We start from the raw sequence: 24,747 nt of genomic DNA, 5'->3' as shown, positions 1-24,747 counted from the left end.
TTCGCGAGGAGTCCAACGGAACATTGAGCATCTAGGTGAGGCGCCCATCACTTTGTGGGCTGAAATGAAAGCTAAATTGAAAGAAAAACATCCTCCCACATAAAGGTTACCTAACCAATTCAAGGACTTGTCTATGAAATGTGATACAAGGGAAGAACAATGGATAACTCTCACCAAGTTCATTTTGAGAGAAGTATAAAATATACGGAGAAATACGGATTTGCCCAATGCAGATTTCTGATTTCCACTGCAGAGCTATAAACATTCAAATGGTCAACAACCCACACTCTATGCACCAACACCCGCCCGTGAATTGGCATCAATTCTGAGCTGGCACCTACCCCGACAGTACTTTGAGCCTATAAATTCTGACCCTGGGCTGATCAGTCATTCTCCCTAAAATATATTAACTGAGAAAAAATATATATACAAGTATTGTGCTTTGTACAAAAGTATTTTATACAAGAAACTCCTTTAAGCACCCCCCAAAAAAATTTATATATCAAGAAAGTGGACAAGAGGTCATCGGGACTGAAACATGTAAGAGTTGACAGCCAAGCTCTCAACATGCCAACCACCAAATTGATCACCACCTTCTCCGGAATCGATTTCTGCTCAAAAGTTCTACTATTCCTTTCAAACCATAATGCCCACAGCACAGCTAGAGGAACCACCTCCCAACAAGCTTTCCCTCTCTTGGACATTCCTTGAATCATCCACCCAACTAACAAGACCTTCACAGAGATTAGGAAACACCCAATAGCTGAATAGAATTTCTCAAATGATTCCAGAAGGATGAACAAAACAGTGAGGTTCGGTGGTTGAGCTCCACCCAGAACCTTGCTATTTATAATCACAAGTTGTAGAGTTCAAATACAAGTATATCACTGAATTAGACAGAGTTACATGCAGATAAAACAGGAAATAAAACAGTGGTGCAGCACATCACGTTAACTGATTGCTATGTGGCTTGGTCATCTTATCCTTATCCTCAATACACCCCCTCAAGTGAATGGGTATAGAATGCACATGCAACTTGCTAACAAAAGAAGTAAACTGCAGTGAAGCCAAGGGCTTGGTGAAAACATCAGCCAATTGATCAACAAAGTGTAGTGCACCAGCAGCGCCCATTTGAGGATTAAATCTCTAAGGAAGATGCAATATCCACTGGTAGAGCGGCAATCATCCAAGTAGCTGGCCCAATCAGTGTCTAATAAGGCAATTAATTTCATGGTCGATGTGGAGGAGAAAAACAAGTCATGATCCATATGTATGTTTCAAGTATTGTAGAATCTGTTTTACAACCAACCAGTGTTCATCTGAGGGAGCATTTAAAAATTGGCATACCTTATTCACGACAAAGCTAATGTCGGGTCTAGTAAAGGTAAGGTATTGCAAGGCACCGACGATGCTACGGTACTAAGAGGGGTCAACCAATGGGGAACCTTGCAACTTAGACAATTTAGTAGAGGCCGCCGTCGGTGTAGAGAGAGGCTTGGCACCCTCAAGCCCAACTCGATGAAGAATATCAAGTATGTAGCAGCACTGACTAAGGTAAAGCCCAATAGCATCTTGGTAGGCCTCTGAGCCCAAAAAATAGTGTAGGGAACCGAGATCTTTCAATTTGAGGGTATGTGAGAGACTAGACACGAGAGACTGAACCAAGGTGGTAGAAGAACCAATAAGTAACACATCATTGACATAAACCAGAAAATATACACAAACTGCACCGTTCGAATAAATGAAGAGGGAAGGATCGCATTGTGAGGCACGAAAACCAAGGGTAAGCAACTTGGAGCTGAGGTGAGAGTACCATGCTTGATGAGCCTGATGAAGACCATATAGTGCCTTAACAAGTTTGCAAACATGAGTGGGGCAACCCGAGTCCTCAAAACCTCTTTGTTGACGCATGAATATATTCTCAGTGACAAGCCCATTTAAGAAAGCATTATCAAAATCAAGTTGATGAACATCCCATCCACGTGTGACAGCCATGGACAAGATAGTCTGAACAATGGTGGGTTTCACCACAAGGTTGAAGGTGTCAAAGAAGTCTAAACCCAGAAATTGAGTAAAGCCTTGGGTCACTAAACTGGCCTTGTAGCGATTCACAATCCTATCTGATTTCCTCTTTATTTTATAGATCCATTTGGAGCCCACCAGATTCATAGAGGTATCATTATGGAACAAGCTCCCATGTTCCATTAGTCAACAGTGCACCAAACTTAGATGACATTGTGTCACACCAATATTTGTGCTTAGAGGCTTGGTTGTAAGAGTGGGCTCAACGTCCATGGCGGCTATCTAAAATGTAAAACAATACGGCAATGGATGACGAGTAACCAAAGAGGCACTGGAGTGACTTGAGCACATAGATCTCGTCAGCATAGAATGATATGGGCTGGGGCAAGCACAACTGATGTAGTATCAAGCAATTCCAGGACTAGTCTGGTGCTTATTGATCTAGAGGAAGGGGGTGAATCGGCTACAGAGCTGTGGGCCGGTGCAACAAAGGAAGCTTCAATTGGACCAGGTGAACGGGGCCGCTGAGCTGACTGCTGATCCATAGAAGAGTCAAGAAAGACACCCTCTGATGGTTGAGATGTGCTTGATGGGGAAGAGGGAAGTCCAGAACAGAACTGTTCATCAAACATGTGTCTATAAACATATTCACGGCACGTTTTGATATCATAGTAGTGATAGCCTTTGTGACTAGAGTTGTAAACCAAAAATATACAAAGTGTGGAGCAGAACTCCATCTTATGTTTGTTGTAGTGGCACAAAAAAGGATAACACGCACACCCAAAGGTCTTGAGGAGAGAATAATCTGAGGGATGACCAAACAGCTTCTCATAAGGAGATATCCCTTTTAATGTAAGCGTAGGAAGCCTATTAATCAAGAATACTGCAATCTACGCTACATCAGCCTAGAAGTTACGAGGGAGAGATGAGGAAGATAGTAAGAAGAGGGTGGACTCTATCATATGCCGATGTTTTAATTCTATCGTGTTGTTCTGCCCATGCGTATGGGGACAAGTGAGACCATAGCCAATGCCTTGAGAGACTAAATAGGCTGTGAGTCGTTTGGAATATGATGTTTGAATTTAATAAAGATGTCAAAAACTTCAGATTTGTGAACCATGGGAAAAATCCAAGAGAATTTGGAATATGCATCCATATAATCCTTTATCGGAAGCAACTGGGGTTGGTCCCCATGCATCTATATAAATCAACTCAAGAGGATGATTGTATGAAGTAGAAGACAAAGAAAGATGTAAACGATGACCCTTGCCTAATTGACACAAACCACAATATGGAAGATCAAAACGAGTGAGAATACCCTAAACAACTTTGAGTGATGCACGAGCAAGCCGAGAATGCCAAGTCTAAACCATAGCCTTTTCACCAACAAGAGCAATGACACTAGAAGATGATGGTGATGATGATGATGTGATGCCTGCCTTACTGGGAAACTAGTAGAGTCCACCTTTACTAGGTCCTCTGAAAAGCACTATCCCTATAGGATCCTTCAACAAAAAAAGGATGAAACTCAAATATAACATTGATATCTTTGGTAAAGCGACTAATCGAGAGAAGATTTTTTATAATTGATGGCACATGATAAATACTATTTATTTGAAATTGATGATTATCATAAGACAATAAAGAAGATCCAACATTTTTAATTTCCAAACCTGCACCATTACCGACTTTAACTTGATCAAACCCATCATAATCTGATTGAAATTGTAGATTTTCAAGGTCGTAGGTGATGTGATGTGTAGCTCCCGAACCCGACACCAAGCTTAGATCAAATTAAGAGAAAGGTTCAATATGGAAAGCCATTGGGTCAGAATTGGTGTTTGAGAAGGACAGACATTCACCATCCAAAAAGTTGAGATCAAAACAGCGTTAACACTTCGAGACACCATGACCAGGAATATTGCGAAGTTGGCATACTATAGTTAGCACCACATCCACCACGATCGCGGCCCTATCTATCACCATAATTGCCACGTCCCCCTCTACCTCTACCATGCTAAGATATTACATCGTGGGTGGAAAGTATTCTTGTTGCCAGAGGAGGCAACATTAGCAGATACTTGATCACCAAAACTAGGTTGTATGCCTTGATCTCGTAACCATGACTCATGACTGAGGAGTTGCCCAATAATATCAAATATACGAAGTTTATCAATATCAAATCTATTAGTGATTGTAGTGATATTTGATTCGTATTGGGTCCAAGGCATGCCAATATATATAGCACTAGATCTTGCTTGGACACGGGTTCAGCAACAGCTAAGAGGTTATCAGCAATACTCTTAGCCTTCCATACATAGTCTGAAATAGAGAGAATACCTTTCTTTAGGCCTTGAAGTTGTCTGCGCAATTGGAGAACTCTTGATCTTGACCATAAAGCAAATGAATCTTCTAATGCACTTCATACTTCTCCCCAAAAAGAGATGGTAACAACTTGTCCAAGCACACCTTCAATTAGTGAAGAAACGATTCATCTCAACACTAGTTGATCCAATTGGTACCATGTATCATAATCTGGGTTAGGAAATTTTTTGGATGAATCATTTGGATCATCAATCTCCTCTAGAGGTGGTGACAGTTTTCATTCGACCATACCCATCTCCTCTGAGAATGGAGAAAAGTAGTTCTGCCTATTTAATTTGATGGATAAATAGGGAATAGCATTCGGCATGGAGGTTGGAGAACTTGTGCTAAAAGAAGGTAGTAACACATGGCTTGTATTACTGTTAACCGCTCCTATGGATGAGCCATTGGCATTGTTGGTGGATGACATGCTTAAGAGAGGCTCTGATACCAAGTGTAAGTACAAGAAGGATGAACAAAACAATGAGGTTTGGTAGTTGAGCTCCACCCAGAACCTTGGTATTTATAAACACAAGTTGTGTAGTTCGAATACAAGTACATCACTGAATTAGATAGAGTTGTTACATTCAAATAAAATAGGAAATAAAACAATGGAGCAACTCATCACGTTAACTGATCATTACGGGGCTTGGTCATCTTATCCTCAATACAATGAACTCTCACCAAATTCATTAATGGATTAAGGCCTGAACTAAAAAGAGAATTACTTAACCTCTCAACCCACAATGATCAAATACTACTCGACAGGGAAGGACCTCTCCCCTGACTACAAGGTGCAGTGTCACATTCTCTGCTCAAATGGATCCCGGGAATTAAAACCTTTTGCAAACATTTTTCTTGAAACATATCATATAAATATATTTTGCAAAACCAAATCTCAAACACAGTTGAAATCCAGTGCCGGCAATTTAGGTTTCCATTAGAGAGAATGTAGTCCTAATCATTCACTTTGTCCGACAAAGGGGTCGATCCTCTCACTATGATCACCCGCTTAAGTGAATTCTCAGACTGCCCTAACATACCTAGGTTTTGACCCACAAAGGATCTCACAGATTGGCATATCAAAGACAACTCAATCCAACACCCAGTGCAGTATCATAATCAAGTCTAGGGGTAATGTGTAACTTACTAGTTTTGCCCATCAGTCTCCAAGGTCTATAGCATAAATGGAAAATGGTCTGGGTTCAGTGTTTCAATCAAACACACACTACATGTGCTTTGGGTCTAACCCTAACAGTTGAGACAAGCTACTCCAACTTCTTTAGCAACACATCAATGCCAGCTTTGGCAGGATAAACTCCCCAAGTCTATCCAACAGCTAAAAACATTCTAAATTAACACGAGTGTCGTAAATGTCCAGTTTAAGGGGTAATTTCACAGAAACATACCAATGTTAACATGAAACAATAATGTACTTTTATTCAATTACAATAAATGTATTTGTACATCTATCTAATTGGAGCTAAGGGCATACACTGTCTAGCATGAATCTGCATTCTCCTGACACCACAGAAGAGGCTTACCATAAGGCATTAGAGCTTGAAAAGTTCCAAAAGTTATCTACCTTTCAACATGTCTTCCCAAACTAAAGAGACCCAAGCACCCAAATCCGTGTCCAAGTCAATGTCTTTTCAAAGGACTAATAGGCATGCATAGTCAGAACCAACAACGTCTAGTGGTAGTAACAATCATATTCAAAGAACTAACACTAACACTACTATTAGTTCACTACAGAAAGGATTTGACATTCAACGTTTTAGTTGTTGTGGTCAAGGACATGTTGCTTTACATTGTCCAAGTCAAACTTTAACCATGAGCATGAATGTAGAAGAGTCTTTTGAGGGTAAAGATGTTGATCAAGTTGTTGAGTCTTTAGAGGAATCTTGTAAGACTAAATTTGGAGAGGACCAAGGTCATGTTGATGATCACCACCTTAGTGTTATGATATGCATTTTGTCCACTCCTACTAAGACAGGTGATTGAAGGCACACTAGCATTTTTCAAACCTATTTTAAATGTGAGGATATTGTGTGCAAAGTCGTCATTATGGAGGTAGTTCCATGAATGACTAAATGTCGTATCCAAATTTACTATATCAAGAATAAAACTCAAACTTGAACCACACCCACAACCATATAGTGTAGCTTAGATAGATAAGACTTCTTTACCCATAACCAAGGTTTGAAATATTGATATGATACGTCCAATATGGGGTGTATCGTATCAGTATCGACCATATTTGGTATGAGATATGCTATAATTGTTGGTGTATCCTACTGATCATGCGTATCAGGACGTATTGGGCTGATATGGATGTGTGTTGACTAGAATCACATTGTATTGACCGATACACACCAATACAAACTAGTTGTTGCATCCTACTAAAAAAATGACAATAGAGGGATTCAATGTTGGACAGTTTTTGTAATGCCCTTAGCTTCAATCGACTTTGATGTACTTTTGATATTTAATGTAAATAAATAAAGTACATGTTTGATTCATGTTGTGTGGTATACTTCTGTGTAAGACCCTAAAACTGGACACTTAATGAGACTTGTATTGGTTTTAAATGTTCACAGCCGTTGGATAAGTCTGGGGAGATTTATCCAGCCAAGGTTGACACTAGTGTGCTACCAACTGTTGGGGTGGCTTGTCTCAGCCGCCAGGGTGAGACCCAAGGCACACGCAGTGTAGGATTACTTGAGCCCTTGAACCGGACCAGATTTCCAGTATTGCCCTAGACCTTGGAGATTGATAGGCAAAACTGGAATGTTACACCTGACCCCTAGACTCGATTATGGTACTGCACTAGGTATCGGATCGGGCTGTCTTTGATTACCAATCAATGAGATCCTTAGCGGGGGTCAAAATCTGGGTATGTTGGGACAGTCTGAGAATTCATCTGAGTGGGTGATCATAGTGACGGGATCAGCCCCTTTGTCGGACAAAGGTAATGATCGGGGATGCACTCTCTCAGATGGAAACCAAACTACCGGCAGTTGATTTCAATCGTTGGAATTTTGTTTTGCAATATTTATATATATGATATATAGATATGTATGGTTTCAAATTTGTTTGCAAATGGTTTTAATTCCCGGGATCCATATGAGTAGAGAGTGCAGCACTGTTCCTTGCAGTCGAGGGAGAGGTCCTCTTGTCGGGCAGTGCTTGATCATTATGGGCTGAGAGGTTAAGTGCAAGGCCATTTAGGATAATACCTGATGGGCTAATCTTGCATCTGCCCACAGTCCCTGGGTTTTTATAAGATGGCTTGGCCCAGGGACCATTTAGTGTAAGTGTTGGGCCCATAGGGTCCATGTGATGGGCTCAGGGGGTTCACTGGGCTTCCCAGTGAATTCAGATAGGCCTTGTAACAGAGGCTGGGTCGAACCCATGTGGCTGGTCTGTAGATCAATGCTTGGGTCCCACGCCATACAAAGAAGCCCAACTGAACAACAGTTTGGAAGACTATGGAGCACTTATTACTTAATGGGCCTAAAGCCCATTTCGAACTGGGCTGATTTGATCAGTCACAAAAGGGGGTAGATCTGAGATTATGATGAGCCCAAAAGCTTATCTATTCTGTAGATAAGATTAAGAAGAGTCCTAATCCAAATACAGATTTGGATAAGGGCAACTCCTGATATGATTAAGAGGTTTTCTTAATCAAGTGGAGGAAACCCTAATTCACATTACATGAATTCGAACCCAAGGGATTTCGCAGAGAACACACCTGCATTCTGAAGATTGGATCTCAGAAACCCTAGAGAAGAAAAAAGCAGTTCGCCACTTTCTTCTCTAGTTCTCTTCTCCATCAGCCGCCGCCAACCACCACCAGTTCGATTTCTCTGAGAGGGAAAGATCAAGAAAGAGTTCTTGATATCAGTCTTTGCTGAAAGGCTGATTCAGTTCGGTGCTCATTGTTTCCGGAGGATTCTTGTGAAGGATTCAGTGCGTAGGACACACTCTACTGGTTCTGTTCCACAGTTGCTGTGTCATCTTCAGCAGGAGCAGATCTTGGTGTTTTCTTTAGGCGTGAACGCCAACTTTGGGAGATATTATTTCTCTGGATCAGGTATAATCACTCCCTTCTCTTTTGGTTCAAATCTGGTTTGGTTTGGTACAAGTAGGATCCTTGAATTTGATTCTAAAATCAGGGAATACGATTCCCAGTTGGAAGGTAGGAAATTTTTGAAATTCGCCCACCCATTCCGCAACAGTTTTGGCGTCCATACGATGGATCCTACCATCCCTTTCATTCAAACCCAGTTCACACAATGCACATTGCACCTTAACCTTAAATCGACCCTTAAACCACTAGGACATCTTGAGTCTTATGTTAATAAACTAAATAAAATAACTTTATTAAATTTAGTATCTACACCTAATCCAAATAAATAATACATATTTATGTTTAACAAATCCAATTAAAAATTAAAAAGAATAATATTCAAAATTAATATTTTATAAACTGATGAGATAAATAATCTATCAAATCCAAATTAAAATCAAAAGACGATTTTAATCTTAAGAAATTTATACAAGTAAAACATTAAAAATAGAATAATTATTTTAGTACTTAAAATTAATATATATAAATTAATAAATATTTTAATTTACATTGCATTAAATAATAACATATAATCTATTTACAAAAATAAAAAAATGTTACAAAATATTTGAGAATATAATATTAATTAGAATCTATCAAATCTACAATTTTATAAATTATTAATTGATATTTTAATTTACACTTGAGAATTTAATACTTGGTTGACTTTTCTGTTAATGTAACAAAGTAAAAATATTAATAAATAGAGAATAATTGAAATAATAATTAAAATATAATATGTGCATATGTTACGTGTCTTGGGCTCTTGATTAATGCATTATCAATAAAATTCTATGATATTTATGCATCCCGCTATATTAATGTAACATTTTTTTCATATACACCATTAAACCATACATTTCCTATGTATTTTTTTGATTTTAAATTTAGTGGCACTAATGTATTTATTGAATTTATGTGTGTTTTCCTAGCATATCCAAGCCTTCCAATATTTTTCATTCATATCCATGCGCTTCCAAAGCATATCTGTATCTATATCCACAAGTTTGTCCAATACAATACCCAACATCGTTGAATCTCAACACTCCCCATCAAGTCACGAGTAAAAGTCACACATTCCCAACTAGTGTAGATCATGTTTAAGCTTCTTTTTTGCAACCCCCTTGGTGAGTACATCAACAAGTTATAAGTCAAATGAAACATATGGCAAGCAAACTTCCTCAAATGTCACCCTTTCTCTTATGAAATGTTTGTCAACTTCTAAATGCTTTGTCCTATCACACTAAACTAGGTTATGGGCAATGTTAATCGCTTCTTCATTATATAGCATCATAGGTTCCTCTACATTAATTCTAAACTCTCCTAGTAAGGACCAAAACTAGAGAAACTTTGAAACACCATGTGCCATAACTCTATATTCTGCTTCTGCACTTAATGTAGAGTGCAAACTCCTAATGTAAATCTCCTATAATCTAGGCACCATGCCCAATCCGCATCTATGTAAGCTTCCAGCTTCAAGTGTCCATACAAACAATATCCCTCTGCTTAGGTGCCTTTTCAAATAGACAAGTATCCTATCAATGGCTTCCCAATGTTGATCTCATGGGGCATGCATGTATTGGCTCACCACAATAACTAATAACCACATAGGAGATATCTGGTCATGCCATGCACAAGTACAACAATCGGCCCACCAATCTTTGATACCCCCCAACATCCTTGACTAGCTCACCATCTAAACCATTAATTTTGTGATTCTAATCAATAGGTGTATTAAACGATTTAACTCCCAAGTTTTCCTACCTCCTGTAGTAGGTCCAACACATACTTCCTCTAGGAAATGAAGATCTAGAAGTGTAAAACAGGTTGTGCCGCCCTCCCCTGGGATAACTTGGGGGTTCGGCCCAGCACGGCCCACGGCCCAAGCCTATGCAAGCCCATGTCGTGACGCAAGCCAAGCCAAAGTTATTTATCTAAAAAAAATTGAAAAAAACTTAAAATTTTAATTTTATATGAATTTTGATGTATACAATTGCTTATATATACAATAATTTAATAAATTAGCATAACAAAATTAAAAATAATTGTTTATTTTATTAATATATTATATACTATATATTGTTATTATATATTATATTATATATAAATAAAATAAATATATATAAATAATTAATATGGGTTGTGTTGAGCCGTAACGGGCCGAGCCACGGGCGGCATAGCCGGCTCGGTCGTGTCAACCTGGCCTGCAGACCTAAAACCCTAGGCCCAACATGGCCCACACGTCGTGTCAGGCCAAGCACGACCCATGGACTGTCGTGTCAGGGCGGTCCAAATTCATGCTGGGTCGCGGGTGGCACAACCCAATTTACACCTCTATGAAGATCCCATGTTTGGACCTTGCCACTTCAATACCTAGAAAATACCTTAGCTCCCCAATGTCCTTAATCTCAAACTCTTGGTGTAAGTTCCACTTTAAGACATCAATCTCACTTAAGTCATTCCCTATGACTACAATGTCATCCACATATACTAGCACTGACACCAAATATCCCCTTCACAAACAAGATATGATCTGACTATGTTTGAGTGTATCCAAAACCAATAAATGCTCCCCTAAACCAATCAAACCAAGCTTTGGGTGACTATTCCAAACCATACAAGTATTTCTTTAATTTGCATACCTTTCCTTTACCTACATCAAAATAAAAAAAATAGCTAAAAGGCCCATGTACACCTCTTCTACAAATCTCCATTGGGAAAAGCATTCTTCACATTAAGTTCGAAGAGAGGCCAACAAGGATAGTTGCTAGAGACAAGAGAATACAAATTAAACTCATTTTGGCCACTGGTGCAAATGTCTCCAAGTAGTTTATCCCATAGGTCTAAGTATACCCTTTTGCAACCAACCTTGCCTTATACATTTCTATGCTTCCATCGGCCTTGTACTTCACAATATAGACCCATCTACAACCAACTGTCTCCTTATCATCAGGTAGATCCACAACTTCTCATGTTTGATTTTTAATCAAGGCTTCCATTTTCTCTTGCATAACTGCCTTCTACTCATGTTTGGATATAGCCTCACTTCCTGGGTATAGGGAGATAACCCACTATAGGAAAGATGATGTGAGATACAATGGGTTGTGCACTTTCTCTTCCCCTTTTGAAGTGCAATAGGAAGGTCTAGGACATCTGCAATAATATTAGGTAAAGGTGTAGTATCAACAAGAACTAAAACATCAATGGAAGAAAAAGGCATACCTGAGTCTGTGTCAATCGAACCTAGAATCTCATATGAGTCAATGGAAAGTGGTGTGGGTTCCTTTGCTGTGAAACCAACCCCTTTGTGCTGTTATAGGTGTTGACTCGTAAAAATCTGAGAAGTAAGATGTAATAGAGTGGGCAAAGTACAATTGGGTCAAACAATGGAGTAGGTAAAGGAGTTGGAATAAGAAGTGGTGTGGGTTGCTCATTTTCACCCCCAAAATACTCTCCCTAAGGACTACTTAAAAAGAAAAGTGTGGACTCAAAGAAAGTGACATCCATAGTGACATACCGATTTCCTGACACTGAATCATAACAATAGCCCTTCTGATTTCCTACATACACAATGAATATACACTTCTTTGCTTCAGGATCTAGTTTTGAGCATTGAAGACTAAGGATATGGACAAAGCATACACACCTAAACACCCTCAAAGAAACATGAAACATCTCCCCCTCAAGAAAAAGAAGGCTAAAAGGAACAATGTATCCAAGAACACAAGAGGCTAAAAGGAACAATGTATCCAAGAACACAAGAGGCTAAAAGGAACAATTTATCCTAATTAATTGCCAATGAGTTAATTGACTCTAGGGGAAGAGAGGGCATTCTCGGGGTTGTTTGTAAACTTGATATTGAGAAAGCATATGTCTGCATCAACTGGAACTGTTTGGATCAGGTGCTGGAATGCATGAACTTTGGACAAAATTGGAGAAACTGGGTCAGTGTTTGTACCAAGACCCCTAAATTTTCAATCCTAATTAATGGGCAATCTACGGGGTTCTTTGGCAGCTCTAGGGGACTGAGGCAGGGTGATCCTCTGTCCCCTTTGTTGTTCATTTGTGTTATGGAAATCCTTACATTTTTTAGTAAGAAGGCTGCAGACTCGGGCTTATGGATTTTCTATCTCCCCAGGAAAGGAGAAAGTTAACATCCTTCAGTTTGCAGATGACACTCTTTGTTTTGTGGATGCCTCTCTGCATCAGTTGGACACAGTGCTTGGAATTCTGAGCTGGTTTGAAGTGGTGTCGGGCCTCAAAGTCAACCTGAGTAAAAGTAAGATCATCCTAGTGGGCCATGTATCAAATTTGGATGGCTGTGCACAAGTGATGGCTTGTCATATTGAGTTCCTCCCGATAAAGTATTTGGAGCTGCCTCTTGGGGCCAAATTTTGTTCCTCCTCAATTTGGTGCCCAATCATTGAGAGAATGGAGAAGAAGCTGGCCTCTTGGAAGGCAAAATATTTATCTTTTGGTGCTAGGGTTATATTGATTAAGAGTACCCTTTCCAACCTCCCAACCTATTTTCTTTCTCTCTTTCCAATCCCAAACAAAATAGCATAGAGGTTGGAACAGCTCCAAAGGAACTTCTTATGGAGGGGTTGGGAAGATGAGAAGAAAATTCACATTGTCAATTGGGAGCAAGTCTGCCTTCCTAAGGATGTGGGTGGTTTGGGAATCAGGAAATTGAAAGAATTTAATTCTGCTCTTCGCAGTAGATGGCTATGGAGATTTGCTTCTGAGAGGAATGCATGGTAGAGTCTTATTGCGGCAAAAGTGTGGAGTGGTATGGGGTGATTGGGGAACTCTAGATCCTCTTCCATTTGGGGGTAATTCTCTTTGGGCAGGCATCTCTAAGTACAGCACTCTTTCTATGAATGGGATCAGTTTTAAGGTCGGTAAAGGGGATAGAATCAAGTTTTGGAAGGACCCCTGATGTGTGGAGGGTCCCTTGGCTGAAGCCTTTCCTCGTCTATTCCAAATTGCAGTGAATCAAGATTCTTCAGTTGCTGATAACATTTGCATCTCTGGGGATTCTATCACTTGGACTCCTCTCTATAGACGGAACTTGTTGAATTGGGAAGTGGATGAGTATGTGGATCTGTTGGGGCTTATTCAAAATTAGAGAATTGATTTGAGTGTGGAAGATGAATGATCTTGGAAGTGGAATGCAGATGGTAGCTTCTCAGTTAAATCCCTTTTTCTTAAGATGTGCAGTTCAGGTCGGGAGAACTTCCCTACTAGGCAGATTTGGAATCCAACTTGGCCCCCCAAGGTTAACTTCCTGGTTTGGACAATGGCTCTGCATAAATGTTTAACTAGGACTAACCTGGAGAGAAGGGATGTTCAGTTTCTTGACCCCTCTTGTGTTTTATGTGGAAATTGTGCAGAATCTACAAAGCATTTGTGTATCCACTGTCCGGTCTCCTCTTCAATCTGGGGACATTTTTTCAAGTTGGAGGTTTGTTGGTCTATGCCTAAGTCTGTGAAGGAGCTGCTAATGGGTTGGAGAATGGAGGGTCTTGGCAAAAAAGGAAATCTTGTTTGGAATACCATTCTGTATGTTGTTCTTTGGTCCACTTAGACTGAAAGAAATAACAGAATCTTCTGTGATCAATCTAAAAGCCCAGAAGAGGTAGTGCAGAAAGCGGTGGGTAAGATTTGTTCCTGGGTGTCAGTGAATGAGGAGTTTAAAAATCAGAATGTATCTCACTTATTTTGCCCTAAATCATGGATGTACTTGTAATCTGTTTTGTGCCCAGGTAGATCTTGTAGTCTGGGCCTTGTTGTAATCTTCTTTTATTCTGAATAAATTACTTTACCTTTTTCCAAAAAAAAAGGAAAAATGTATCCAAGAACACAAGAGACGAAAGAGAAGACGAGATGGGAGAAGCCAATAACTGATCTGGCTGCCCCACTCAATAGCTTATATACTTATTAAATAAAAGAGAATACAATGACCAATATGCCCTTAATAGGGAGGCTGCTGCTAATAACATAAAAATAAACATAAACTGTTGGGCTTTGGCCCCAATAACACTAAATAAAAAGAAACAAAAAAAAAAATTGTCGAATGACAACATCTCTGATATCATGAAAGTAACCTGTGATAAGCCAGAAATAGCAGCAACAATATAAACAAAGTAAGAGAAAGGATGCAAGAGAAACAAGAGAAGAGAAGAGAAAGAAGAAAGAAACAAATTAGAGAAGAGAAAACGAACCCTCCCCCAATCTGCCAAGTTGATTAAATAGCTTAAGATAAGGAATGGACTAAACTATCCTCCTTTAGTAAAATAAAGAAGACATAAATACCCCTGCTACCTATATTATAATAGATATACTAACACTCCTAACAGATTTCAAGGAATGCCTTAGTATGTACTTGCCAACAGAATCCTCCCTGAAAATGATTGATAAAAACACAACCAGGAAAAAAATTCAAGACAATGGTCAGATGCATGGGCTGCATGAAAGGGATTTGTATAGCCAATCCCAAATAGTTGGGATTAAGGCTGAGTTAAGTTGAGTTATACAAGCTTATAGTAGTGCTTAGAAGAAATTGAATATGAAACTCCAGTATAACAAGTAACAAAACTATTGCTTCGCAAAGAATAACGAATCAATACCCAATTCACTCTATTAAAACAGTAAAGGAAAACCAAGAATATAACACTGAACCTTTTCATCAAATCTGAAGAGACATTGATCAAAATAGGGAGACGGACTCTGTGACTGACAACTGAAGGGCAATGAGGTGAGCATCTTCTTCACAAACTGCAACAGACATTGGAAGAGTAATTACAAATATTCCAACACACACACACACACACACACAGATATATATATATATATATTATCTTCACGAAAATGTTTTTGTCATAGGTGTTTCTGTATTACAAGCAAAACCTCCATTTGATGTTTGTCATAAATCTTTAACTGGAATATTCAATTAGCAATAACAAAAAACACTTCTTGTAATATTGCCTGCTTGCATTATTGCATCTGGATGAGGAAATAAATAAATATATAACTCTATAATGGTTAAAACTACCTTCTTTTAATAAGAGGCCATGAATGCTATTGCTTTCCAATAACTTACCTGTGAAAAGCTACTAGACTTATTCTTGATGCCCCTAAGTTGCTCAAGAGCATGGATGTTATTGGAATGCGATGATATGAAGTTCATGTACAATAAATTTCTTGATGTTGCATGAAAGTGGTCACAAAACTGCTCAAACAAGAAATAAAGCTCATCTGCCGAATTCTGCAGAAAATATTACATAAATTTGAGAGAGGTTATAAGTCCCATTTGAAAAAAAAAAAATACCATCAAGATCAGTTGAAGACCAAAAGATACCTGATAAAATGCAATAACCTCAGTTGTCTCCATGTTATATACAGCAAAGAATGCAGGATGGTGATCAGTGTTTCGTGATACCTAATTTTGGCAGTATAAAATTATCATATTGCATTCTACCAATATTTTCTCATAAATGGTACAAAGCCCTTTCCAAATCATAAATTATAAAAATAAAAGAAACTCAAGCAGGAAGAACAAAGACGTAAACCAGTAAGCCTTACTCCTCCGTCTACACTACCGAACTTGATTAGCAGGTGATGCCGGTCTAAGAATTGTACCTGTCCAAGTTAGTTGTATAGTCAATTTATGTTGAACATAATCTTTGATGAGGATAAAGAGAATACATATATATGGGCATCATGAAATCTAAAACAAGGTAATCCTGCATGAAAAGAAGAGTTCAATGCAGTGAGCAGAAGAGCAATATGTGTGGTAACTCAAATCTGAATCCTACCTTCGACATGCTCAGGTCAACATAATCTTGAAAATGGAAATAGAACTTCTTCTTTAGACATTGAACCCTCTGGTGAAACAAGAATGCAGGGTAGCCATTCAATTTCATGAATCTTGAATCAGAGCATAGAGGTCAAATATATAATTAGAAGATAACAGAATAATAGTTAATAACAAAATATAGAACATGTTATGTCAAATTGATCATATGGTACCACCTCATATCAAACAAATAATAGAAGCAGTCAGCATAGCTCCCCCTCCCCAAAAAAAAAGAACAGAAAAAAAGGGAAATACTGAAGATATATATGGAAAATATGAAATTCAGCAACTGGACCATAATACCATATAGAACATCTTAAACACAGCAGTTCATATTAAAAGAAGTTGTGTCATTGCATTGAGATGCAAATCAGCTTCTTGTGGTTTGGAGATGGAGAACAAAAAACAGAAAAATCACACACACACACATAACAAGTACATAAACTTCTGTTCTTCTCAATAGCTAGTTAGCTACTTTTCTTCTTTTGAAATCAATGTTGGAGAAACACATGATTCCTTCTCTCTTTGTTACTTTCAAGTAGTTCTCTTCTACTAGAAGAAAACCAGCAACTATTCTCTGGATTTCCCCCTAGATCCAGAGCATTCTTTGTTGGATGTTGAAGCAAGACTATACCCATTGACCTCCCATAGACCACCTCTACATTACATTATCTCAAAATCAGCCAAGGGATGCCCAATAAAATATTTTAAATGCCATCTTTACCCACCCTCCATAAGCACCAGCAGACTTCAAATGGAGCTATTCCAAAGAATAATGCTATGTTGCCTGAACCCCCCTAACTGGCCAAGCACCTAACAAGCCAGCCAGATAACCTAAGACAACTCACTCTCTTCCAAATAGCTTGAGAAATTTGCTCCAAACAATGTTTTAAAACGTGGAGGCGTGACGCGAGGCATTCCACTTCCTAGAGGTGTGAGGTGTAGTTCAGAACGTAAGAGGCGTAAGCCTACTTAAGAGGAGGGGGGATGAGGAGGAAGGAGGATCTCATTTTTCTTTATTTTTAATAAAAATCTTTTATATTAAGAAGAACGAAGATGCATATCACTAGGGCGCATGAGGCGTACACCTCTAGCACGCCTCGTGAAAAAAGCATATGAGGCGTATGCCTCTTGCACCTGAGGCGTATGCCTCAGAGGTGTCAGCACCTCTGGCATACGCCTCAGGGCATTTTGGGGGCGCCTCGCCTGGAGGCACACCTCCAGGCATACGCCTCCCACGCCTTTTAAAACACTGATTCCAAATCAGCAAGCAATCTTTGAGGGGTTTATACCCCCACCAAAGATCTCCCTAGAACTTGACTCTGTTACCACAAGATGCATCAAATGTAATATATTTAAGGAAAACAGGAGGCAAAACTGAAATCCAAAGAGAGACAAGAGTAGCTCAACTATCCACCCCAACATCCCAACCCTTACTAAGCCACCTTTCTCCCTTATCCTGCAAACTAAATGTCTAAACCCCAATTGCAAGATGGCTCTTCCTAGCTCCCATGAGAAATTTCTCATCAATTTTTCTAACCTTCTAGAAATCAAGGCAGGAAACTTAAAAATTGACATATATTGCACTGGTTGGCTAAGGTAGAATTAATAAGCATAATTCTCCCACCTATAGAAAGATAACTCCTTTTCCAAGCAACCAATTTCTTAGACAATCTATCATTGAATGCTGAAAGGCACTAGCCCTTAAATTACCACCCAAGGGAAGACCAAGGTATCTAATTGGCCATTCAGATATGAGCATCTCAATACCAAAGCAATTCTTCACAACTCATTCCCATCCATACTAATCCCAGCTATGCAACTGTTTCCCAACTTCACTCTTTGATTTGACATCCTTTCAAACCAATGAATTAGTAATTTTAGGTTCCTAACGTCTCTTCTCTTTTCTTTATCATAGTCCACTGTGCATTTTAGTCTTTCCAAATCATTTACCTTCTTTTTGCTCTTTGTACCTACATCTCCACTTTTACTTTTGTAAACTTTTAGGTGAAGTGAAGGAGTGCCAAGTAGTCCTAAGGTTTTTGCAAATTTAGTTATTGGATCAACCCCTCTCTGCCAAGACAAATTGGCAACCTCTATCTCTCCCTCTCCCTCCCCCCCCCCCCCCAGCTTCCCCTTCTCTCTCTAAGGAAATTAGCAAAAATACAAACATTCTAGAAAGTGACCTTTTGATTTCCAAGTCGTTCAATCACTGGTAGATACTGGTGAATCTTTAGCCTAATCAGAAGCCCCAAATAAGTGCAAGGGAAATTACCTACTTGGTTAGTCTTCCCCTCCCCCTCCCCCTCTCTCTCTCTCTAAGCAAATTAGTAAAAATACAATCATTCTAGAGAGTGAACTTTTGATTTCCAAGTCATTCAATCACTGGTAGATACTGGCAAATTTTTAACCTAAAGTCTTCAAACAAGGTTGCCCCATCAATGTATTCAGAAAATTAATAGTATCATCAGCATATTGGTGATAAGAAATAATAGGACCATAATTCATCAAAAAAGAGAAATAATAGGACCATATTATGCTCCCGATTCATCAGATCAATGTCATAGTTCTTTAATGATGTTAGCATGTGTGGACTCACCGATCCCAAGAGACAAGATATACAAATTTATCATAGCAAAATGTATCAAGGGAAGCCAAAGCTCCAAAAACAAGGATGACATGAATCTCAAATCAAATTTCATAGCATACCTAATCCAGCATCTGTTATTTACGATCAATAAAGCCCCAGATTATTTGAAGCTGCATAGATGATACTCAACCATGCATGTGAAAGAAAGCAACTCTTTTCTTTTACATGTGCCAGTATATCAAATATAATCAAATGGCATGCTTGAGATCATCTGGGTTGTTATTATTTCATGATATCTATTTAAAGGCTCAGATTCAAATAAACTGGATATAGATATCAATAACTAACCATGGTATGATCCGTTTCTTCATTCCATATTCCACGGAAGATAAATGAGAGTAACCGCTGCTTGATACCACTCAAGAACGGTGTTCCTGGCATATTCTGGTGAGATTGTAGACCATTTTCAACTTGATTTGCAGATAAATCATGCTGTTTACTTTTATCCACAAACACCATGCACTGCAAGATAACAGTTAAAAACTGTCACCAGAGAAGATTAAAGGCTAGTATACCATAAATGCTCTTACCAACCAAACTGAAAATTGGAATAATAAACTCGCACCACGAAGATTATTTATTCATTTTTTTTTTCATTTTAGGCTGAAAATGAGAAAATGAACTGGTGAGAAATAAAACATTGTCACACAGAAGGAATAATGATACATGTATGCCTTGTCCAATATGATGCTGTTCCGATCATCCACCTAATTACTATCAATATATCTTCTTCAACCTTTGTTCTCATAGGCCAAGCATGTATGGCATTACCATGTCTACAACCAGTCGTTGCAATTATAAATAAAGAGAAAATGTGAGCATGGCCCCAACTATCTCACCAGTCACCCCACTATGAAATTTTACATTTTACATTTCAGCCCAAAATAATTGCTGTCTATTATTAGCCCCTTGTTTAGACAAACTATTAGCCCAAATTATTACGCATCAGATTCCAAGCTGCATGTCCCTTGAGAGCCATTTGAACCATCCAAGGGTCCATTTGGTTCGCAGACAGGACTAGAATCAGAATTATAACCAGAATCCCCAAGAATTGAAATCGGAATCACCTAATCCTGACGCCTATTTGGTTCAGTCGGGAATTGGAATCGAATCCAAGTGTTGTTGTTTGGTTCATTTGAAGTTGGAATTGGATCAACTGAAAATTATTAATTTTGTCTTAGTCTATTTATTATTTTATTATTACTTTATTAATACTTTATGAATATATGGTTGTTATTTTATTAGTACTTAATAATTAATATCTTAGTATTAATCATTAATTTATGAATACTTTATTAATATATTATTATTTTATTATATTTTGTTATTATTATTTTAGAATTAGTGTATTATTATTTCATAGTTAATATGTTAGTATTTTATTATTACTTCAATTATATGATATTAATATTTTATTTGTATTTAATTATTATTTAATAAATAATATATTTGCTTTTTATTAAATAATATACAGTGATTCAAAAGGCATGCCTAGGCGCACAGGTGAGGCACATTTTAGGGTATGCACCTCACCTAGGTCATAGGCGCAACACTTTCAAAAGGCGCACACCTGGTGCACCTGATGCGCCTAGTGAAGCCCAGGCGTGCTCCTTTTTAAATGTCTACGCTTTTTTGTTTTTTTTTTTTTTGAACCTAGCTGCTAGGCCGAGGGCTCCGCCCCTAGACCCCCAACCAAGCCCTCAAGGCATGCCCAAACAAGTCCATGTTAGGGTCTTACATTCTTAATTATCACACAAAAATAAGGATTTTATAATTTTAATTGCCTTTTAAGAAGACATTTTATTAGGATGAATGAATGAACAACATTAACAAATAGTCGCTTGCTCACTGAAGCTCCGCGAACCCCCCCTATTTGCTAATGTTGTTCATCCATTCATCCTAATAAAATATCTTCTTAAAAGGTAATTAAAATTATAAAATCCTTATTTTTATGTGAGAATTAAGAATTTAAGATCCTAGCATGGACTTGTTTGGGCTTGCCTCGAGAGGCTTGGTACAAAGGTTGCTCATAGAATCAGGAATGCAATATGTTTTACATCACATTAGCTACTTGAAGTAATAAAATTGAGAAAAAAAAAAAAAAAGACATTGTGGGCTTTACATGCTTGAAAATGTTTTATATGTTTGATTTTATTTTTAAAATTTCATTTGAATATGCTTTACATGTTATGTTTATGTATTTTAGTTTTAGATTATGCATTTTTTAGAACATTTATTTTAAAACTTATGTTTATATTTTTTATTAATATTATGTTTAATATTTTTTTATTTTTTTGGCATTTTTTGAATTTTTGCAACTTGCTTCAAAAAGGCGTCACCTCGCCTTGCGCCTCGAGTGTAAATTGCCCCTTGCATTTTCTTTGGTTTTTGTGTGCCTTGCGCTTTTAAAGCACTAATAATATACAAAAATATGTTTAAAATTGAAACTTGAAAAAAAAACTAAAATAGTAAAAGGAGTATTGTTTAAAGTAACGATACAAAAAGGTGTATCGACACTTTGAACCATCCTTACGGCACCTTGTAGTGTTCCTCCAACTCTTGAAACAACTTTCTCATAAAGGAGTCACCTCCCAACACAAACAAACCCAAGTTTGAATTTTTGCGCCTTGCTTCAAAAAGGCGCCACCTTGCCTTGCGCTTCGAGTGTAAATTGCCCCTTGCATTTTTTTTTTTTTTGTGCGCCTTGCGCTTTTAAAACACATAATATATATAAAAATATGTTTAAAACTGAAATTTGAAAAAAAAAAAACTAAAATAGTAAAAGGAGTATTGTTTAAAGTACCGATACAAAAAGGTGTATCGATACTTTGAACCATCCTTAAGGCATCTTGTAGTGTTCCTCCAACTCTTGAAACAACTTTCTCATAAAGGAGTCACCTCCCAACACAAACAAATCCAAGGCTTTACCTACATCCGCTGCTGTATCAACCACTTTGTTCAAGTCAATGGTCCTATCAATTCAATGGGTTTCATCAACTTAAGCTTCCTCCCAATTGACTCACTTAAACTCTTAGCTTCATCAGAAGATCCATCATCATCCTGGATTTTTCCTTCTTCTATTAAATGTCTTGTTCGATAAGCTTTCCTCCTTATATAAACCTTGGAACAGCTGTCAGCCGGCACTTTCCCTTTATTTCCTCTCCTTTATTTATCTCCACCTTCTACAGATTCAGGAACAATCGTAATAAGGTGGAGCTCTCTTCTGACCTTTCCTTTGTCCTTTACAAGCTTGAAAAGTTTTCCAGGATTGTCCTAGAAATCTGAGAATTGTTCGGCTGCTCTTCAATTTCTAGGTTCCTACTTTATCCAACTACAAATTTCTCCCCCTTTTTCTACATTCACTACTCTAGGTTCACTAGTTTATCCAGCCATTGTGAGAAGCAACTCGAATTGTACTCAATGGCCATGGAAAAGAGATTTGCAATAGTTGGGTCAAAATCCTTTGAAATCGAACGAAGAAGTCTCAACCGAGAAGACGAACTTGCAATAATAGAAAGAGGCGAGGGAGTTTGGACACGAATAGCTCTATCTCAAGAGGACATTGTTTGGACCAAAACTTTCATCCAGGAGGCGTTGGAAAATAGGTGAAGGCACTTAGCAAATCGTGAGAGTTAACAAAGGAAGAATCCTTTGCCTACAGTTTAATAAATGGGGGGGGGGGGGGGGGGTGGATTCATTCATCTTAGCATAGTTTTCAAGGCACCAAGGGGAGGCTAGGCAACAGAGGGCGCCTTGCCACCTAGTCCTAGGTGATGAATTTTTAAGCAAAAAATACATATCCTAGGGTAGTTACCTAGGTTCCATAACCATCTTTCCTTAATAATTATCCATAATTTTCATAAGAAAATTATAAACTTCATATTTAAGTCTAGAAAATCAACATAGCTTTGAGAAGAAAAAGAAGAAGAAAAGAAAATTTAAAAAAAAATATGGGGACTGAACCCCTATTTCTGTTATAGGAAAAGAAGAAGAAGATGAGGATGATGAGGATGACGATGTTGAGGAAGAAATGTGTTGATTAGACAAAACTTTACATTTTTCCCTTACTTATTGGTTTAGATTCTGAAGTCTTTGAGGGTTCAATACAGCAGTTAGCAACGTTTGTGTTGATTAAACCCTGACAAATAAGAAAATAATAAAAAGAAATTAGTTTATAAACATAAAAAATGAATATTTTGTTTAATAATGTCTATTTATAATTATAATCTCAAAAAAGTAACAATATAAAAGTATTTTATAAGGCAGTATACAAAATTGCTTGGCGACTGGGCGAGGCGAACCTCCAAGGGCGTCTTGTCGCCTAGGCACCTGCCTAGGCGTCGCCTTGACAACTATGCATCTTAGTAGATGGGAAAAATCAGACAAGGCAAGGAATATCTATATCCCAGAAGAGCCAGCCACCAGGGGTTGGAAATCTTTCATCCAGTTATTGGACTGCTTTTGTCCATCCAAAGTGAACCCCCATCCTGAAAATCTCTTGTCGAACCTCTTCCCCTCGCTCGAAACCAAAAGCAGGATAATCAAGACAGGGGGTTCTGCATTTCTGTCTATTGTCCATCAAGGCAAACCTTCCAGAAACTGGAAACTGGCTTTTGTGTGTTCAAAGCCTCCCCGTCCTGAAAATCTTTCATCCAGTTATTGGACTGCTTTTGTCCATCCAAAGCGAACCCCCGTCCTGAAAATCTCTTGTCGAACCTCTTCCCTTCGCTCGAAGCCAAAAGCAGGATAATCAAGGCAGGGGGTTCTGCATTTCTATCTATTGTCCATCAAGACAAACCTTCCAGAAACTGGAAACTGGCTTTTGTGTGTTCAAAGCCTCCCTCGTTGAACTGGGAAGAAGTCGAGTTAGGGTTGTCTACAAACCTACACTCAAAAACCTGCTAAAACTGCTCCCCTTTGAAAGAAACAGAGCAATGGGTTTTGCCCCCACAGAAGACTTGGTGTTAAACCAGACCAAGCTAAAATCAATCTTTGTCTTTGGTAAATGGGTTCGAATAGAAGGCTGGAAGCCAAAGATAAACACAGTCCCAAAACAGTTGAGTTTTAAAGGCTAGTTAAAGCTACAAGACTTACCCTTCCACCTCTGGACAAAGGAAACCTTTTCCCTAATCGGAGATCTTTGCGGAGGTCAAAAAACCATGGCATTCATGCTATCCCTCAATTGATTCCCATTCTTGACAGAGAGGTTTGGTTCTACCTCTCAGTGGAGGTGGAGAAGACGAACGAGTCACCTCCCTCTCCCACCGAGCTGACTTGCTCTAACAGCGCATATCCACGTGGCAAATCTCCCTTACCAGCTCTGAAATCTGATCGAACAAGAGGTTTGTGTAGTGTTGAAGAAAAGCCTATGGCAGGATTCTGAGCAGCAGCACAGAAGCTTTATTTCTCCATTAAGACTAAAGCACTCAAAGATTCTAAAAGAAGGAAGCTAGACAGTCTCGATCCCCCTTTAAAGAAACTTTTCAAAATTCAAAATACCCCCCCCAACCCAGTTTTCTAAGTCTGAACCAGAACCAAACCAGTTCTAAATTTTGAGTCGCTCTTTTGAAGCCAAGGCCCACAAAGGGAACTCGACCCAAACTCCTTAAGCCCACTAGAGACCCCCTCCTTTTCTGGCCAGTCTATTCCCAAAACACCCACTAACTTGGACCGACACAAGGGAAACGCATTCAGGGCTCCAGCTCCTTCAGTGAGCTCCGG

At 38.5% G+C, this 24,747-nt stretch overlaps 1 protein-coding gene across 4 annotated transcripts in view; it reads right to left on the bottom strand.

Moving 5' to 3' along the window:
• DET1 (light-mediated development protein 1 / deetiolated1 (DET1)) overlaps positions 1–24,747 on the bottom strand; it is a 70,931-nt gene that overhangs the window by 8,661 nt on the left and 37,523 nt on the right. For 3 of the 4 annotated variants that reach the window (XM_010248010.3, XM_010248012.2, XM_010248013.3), the window contains 6 exons: positions 19,315–19,488; positions 16,336–16,404; positions 16,103–16,159; positions 15,879–15,959; positions 15,621–15,785; positions 15,200–15,295 (listed from right to left, as the gene is read on the bottom strand). In XM_010248010.3, the coding sequence (XP_010246312.1) occupies positions 15,200–15,295; positions 15,621–15,785; positions 15,879–15,959; positions 16,103–16,159; positions 16,336–16,404; positions 19,315–19,488 (642 nt within the window). The remainder of the gene's footprint in view (positions 1–15,199; positions 15,296–15,620; positions 15,786–15,878; positions 15,960–16,102; positions 16,160–16,335; positions 16,405–19,314; positions 19,489–24,747) is intronic. The other variant, XM_010248011.2, reaches the window with a different exon arrangement.

This window comes from Nelumbo nucifera, chromosome 1 (genome assembly GCF_055504915.1).
Source record: "Nelumbo nucifera cultivar China Antique chromosome 1, China Antique-T2T, whole genome shotgun sequence".
In the NCBI taxonomy this organism is placed as follows: domain Eukaryota; kingdom Viridiplantae; phylum Streptophyta; class Magnoliopsida; order Proteales; family Nelumbonaceae; genus Nelumbo; species Nelumbo nucifera.
Note: the sequence above shows the minus strand (reverse complement) of the source record. Positions and strands in the feature narration are given on the sequence as shown.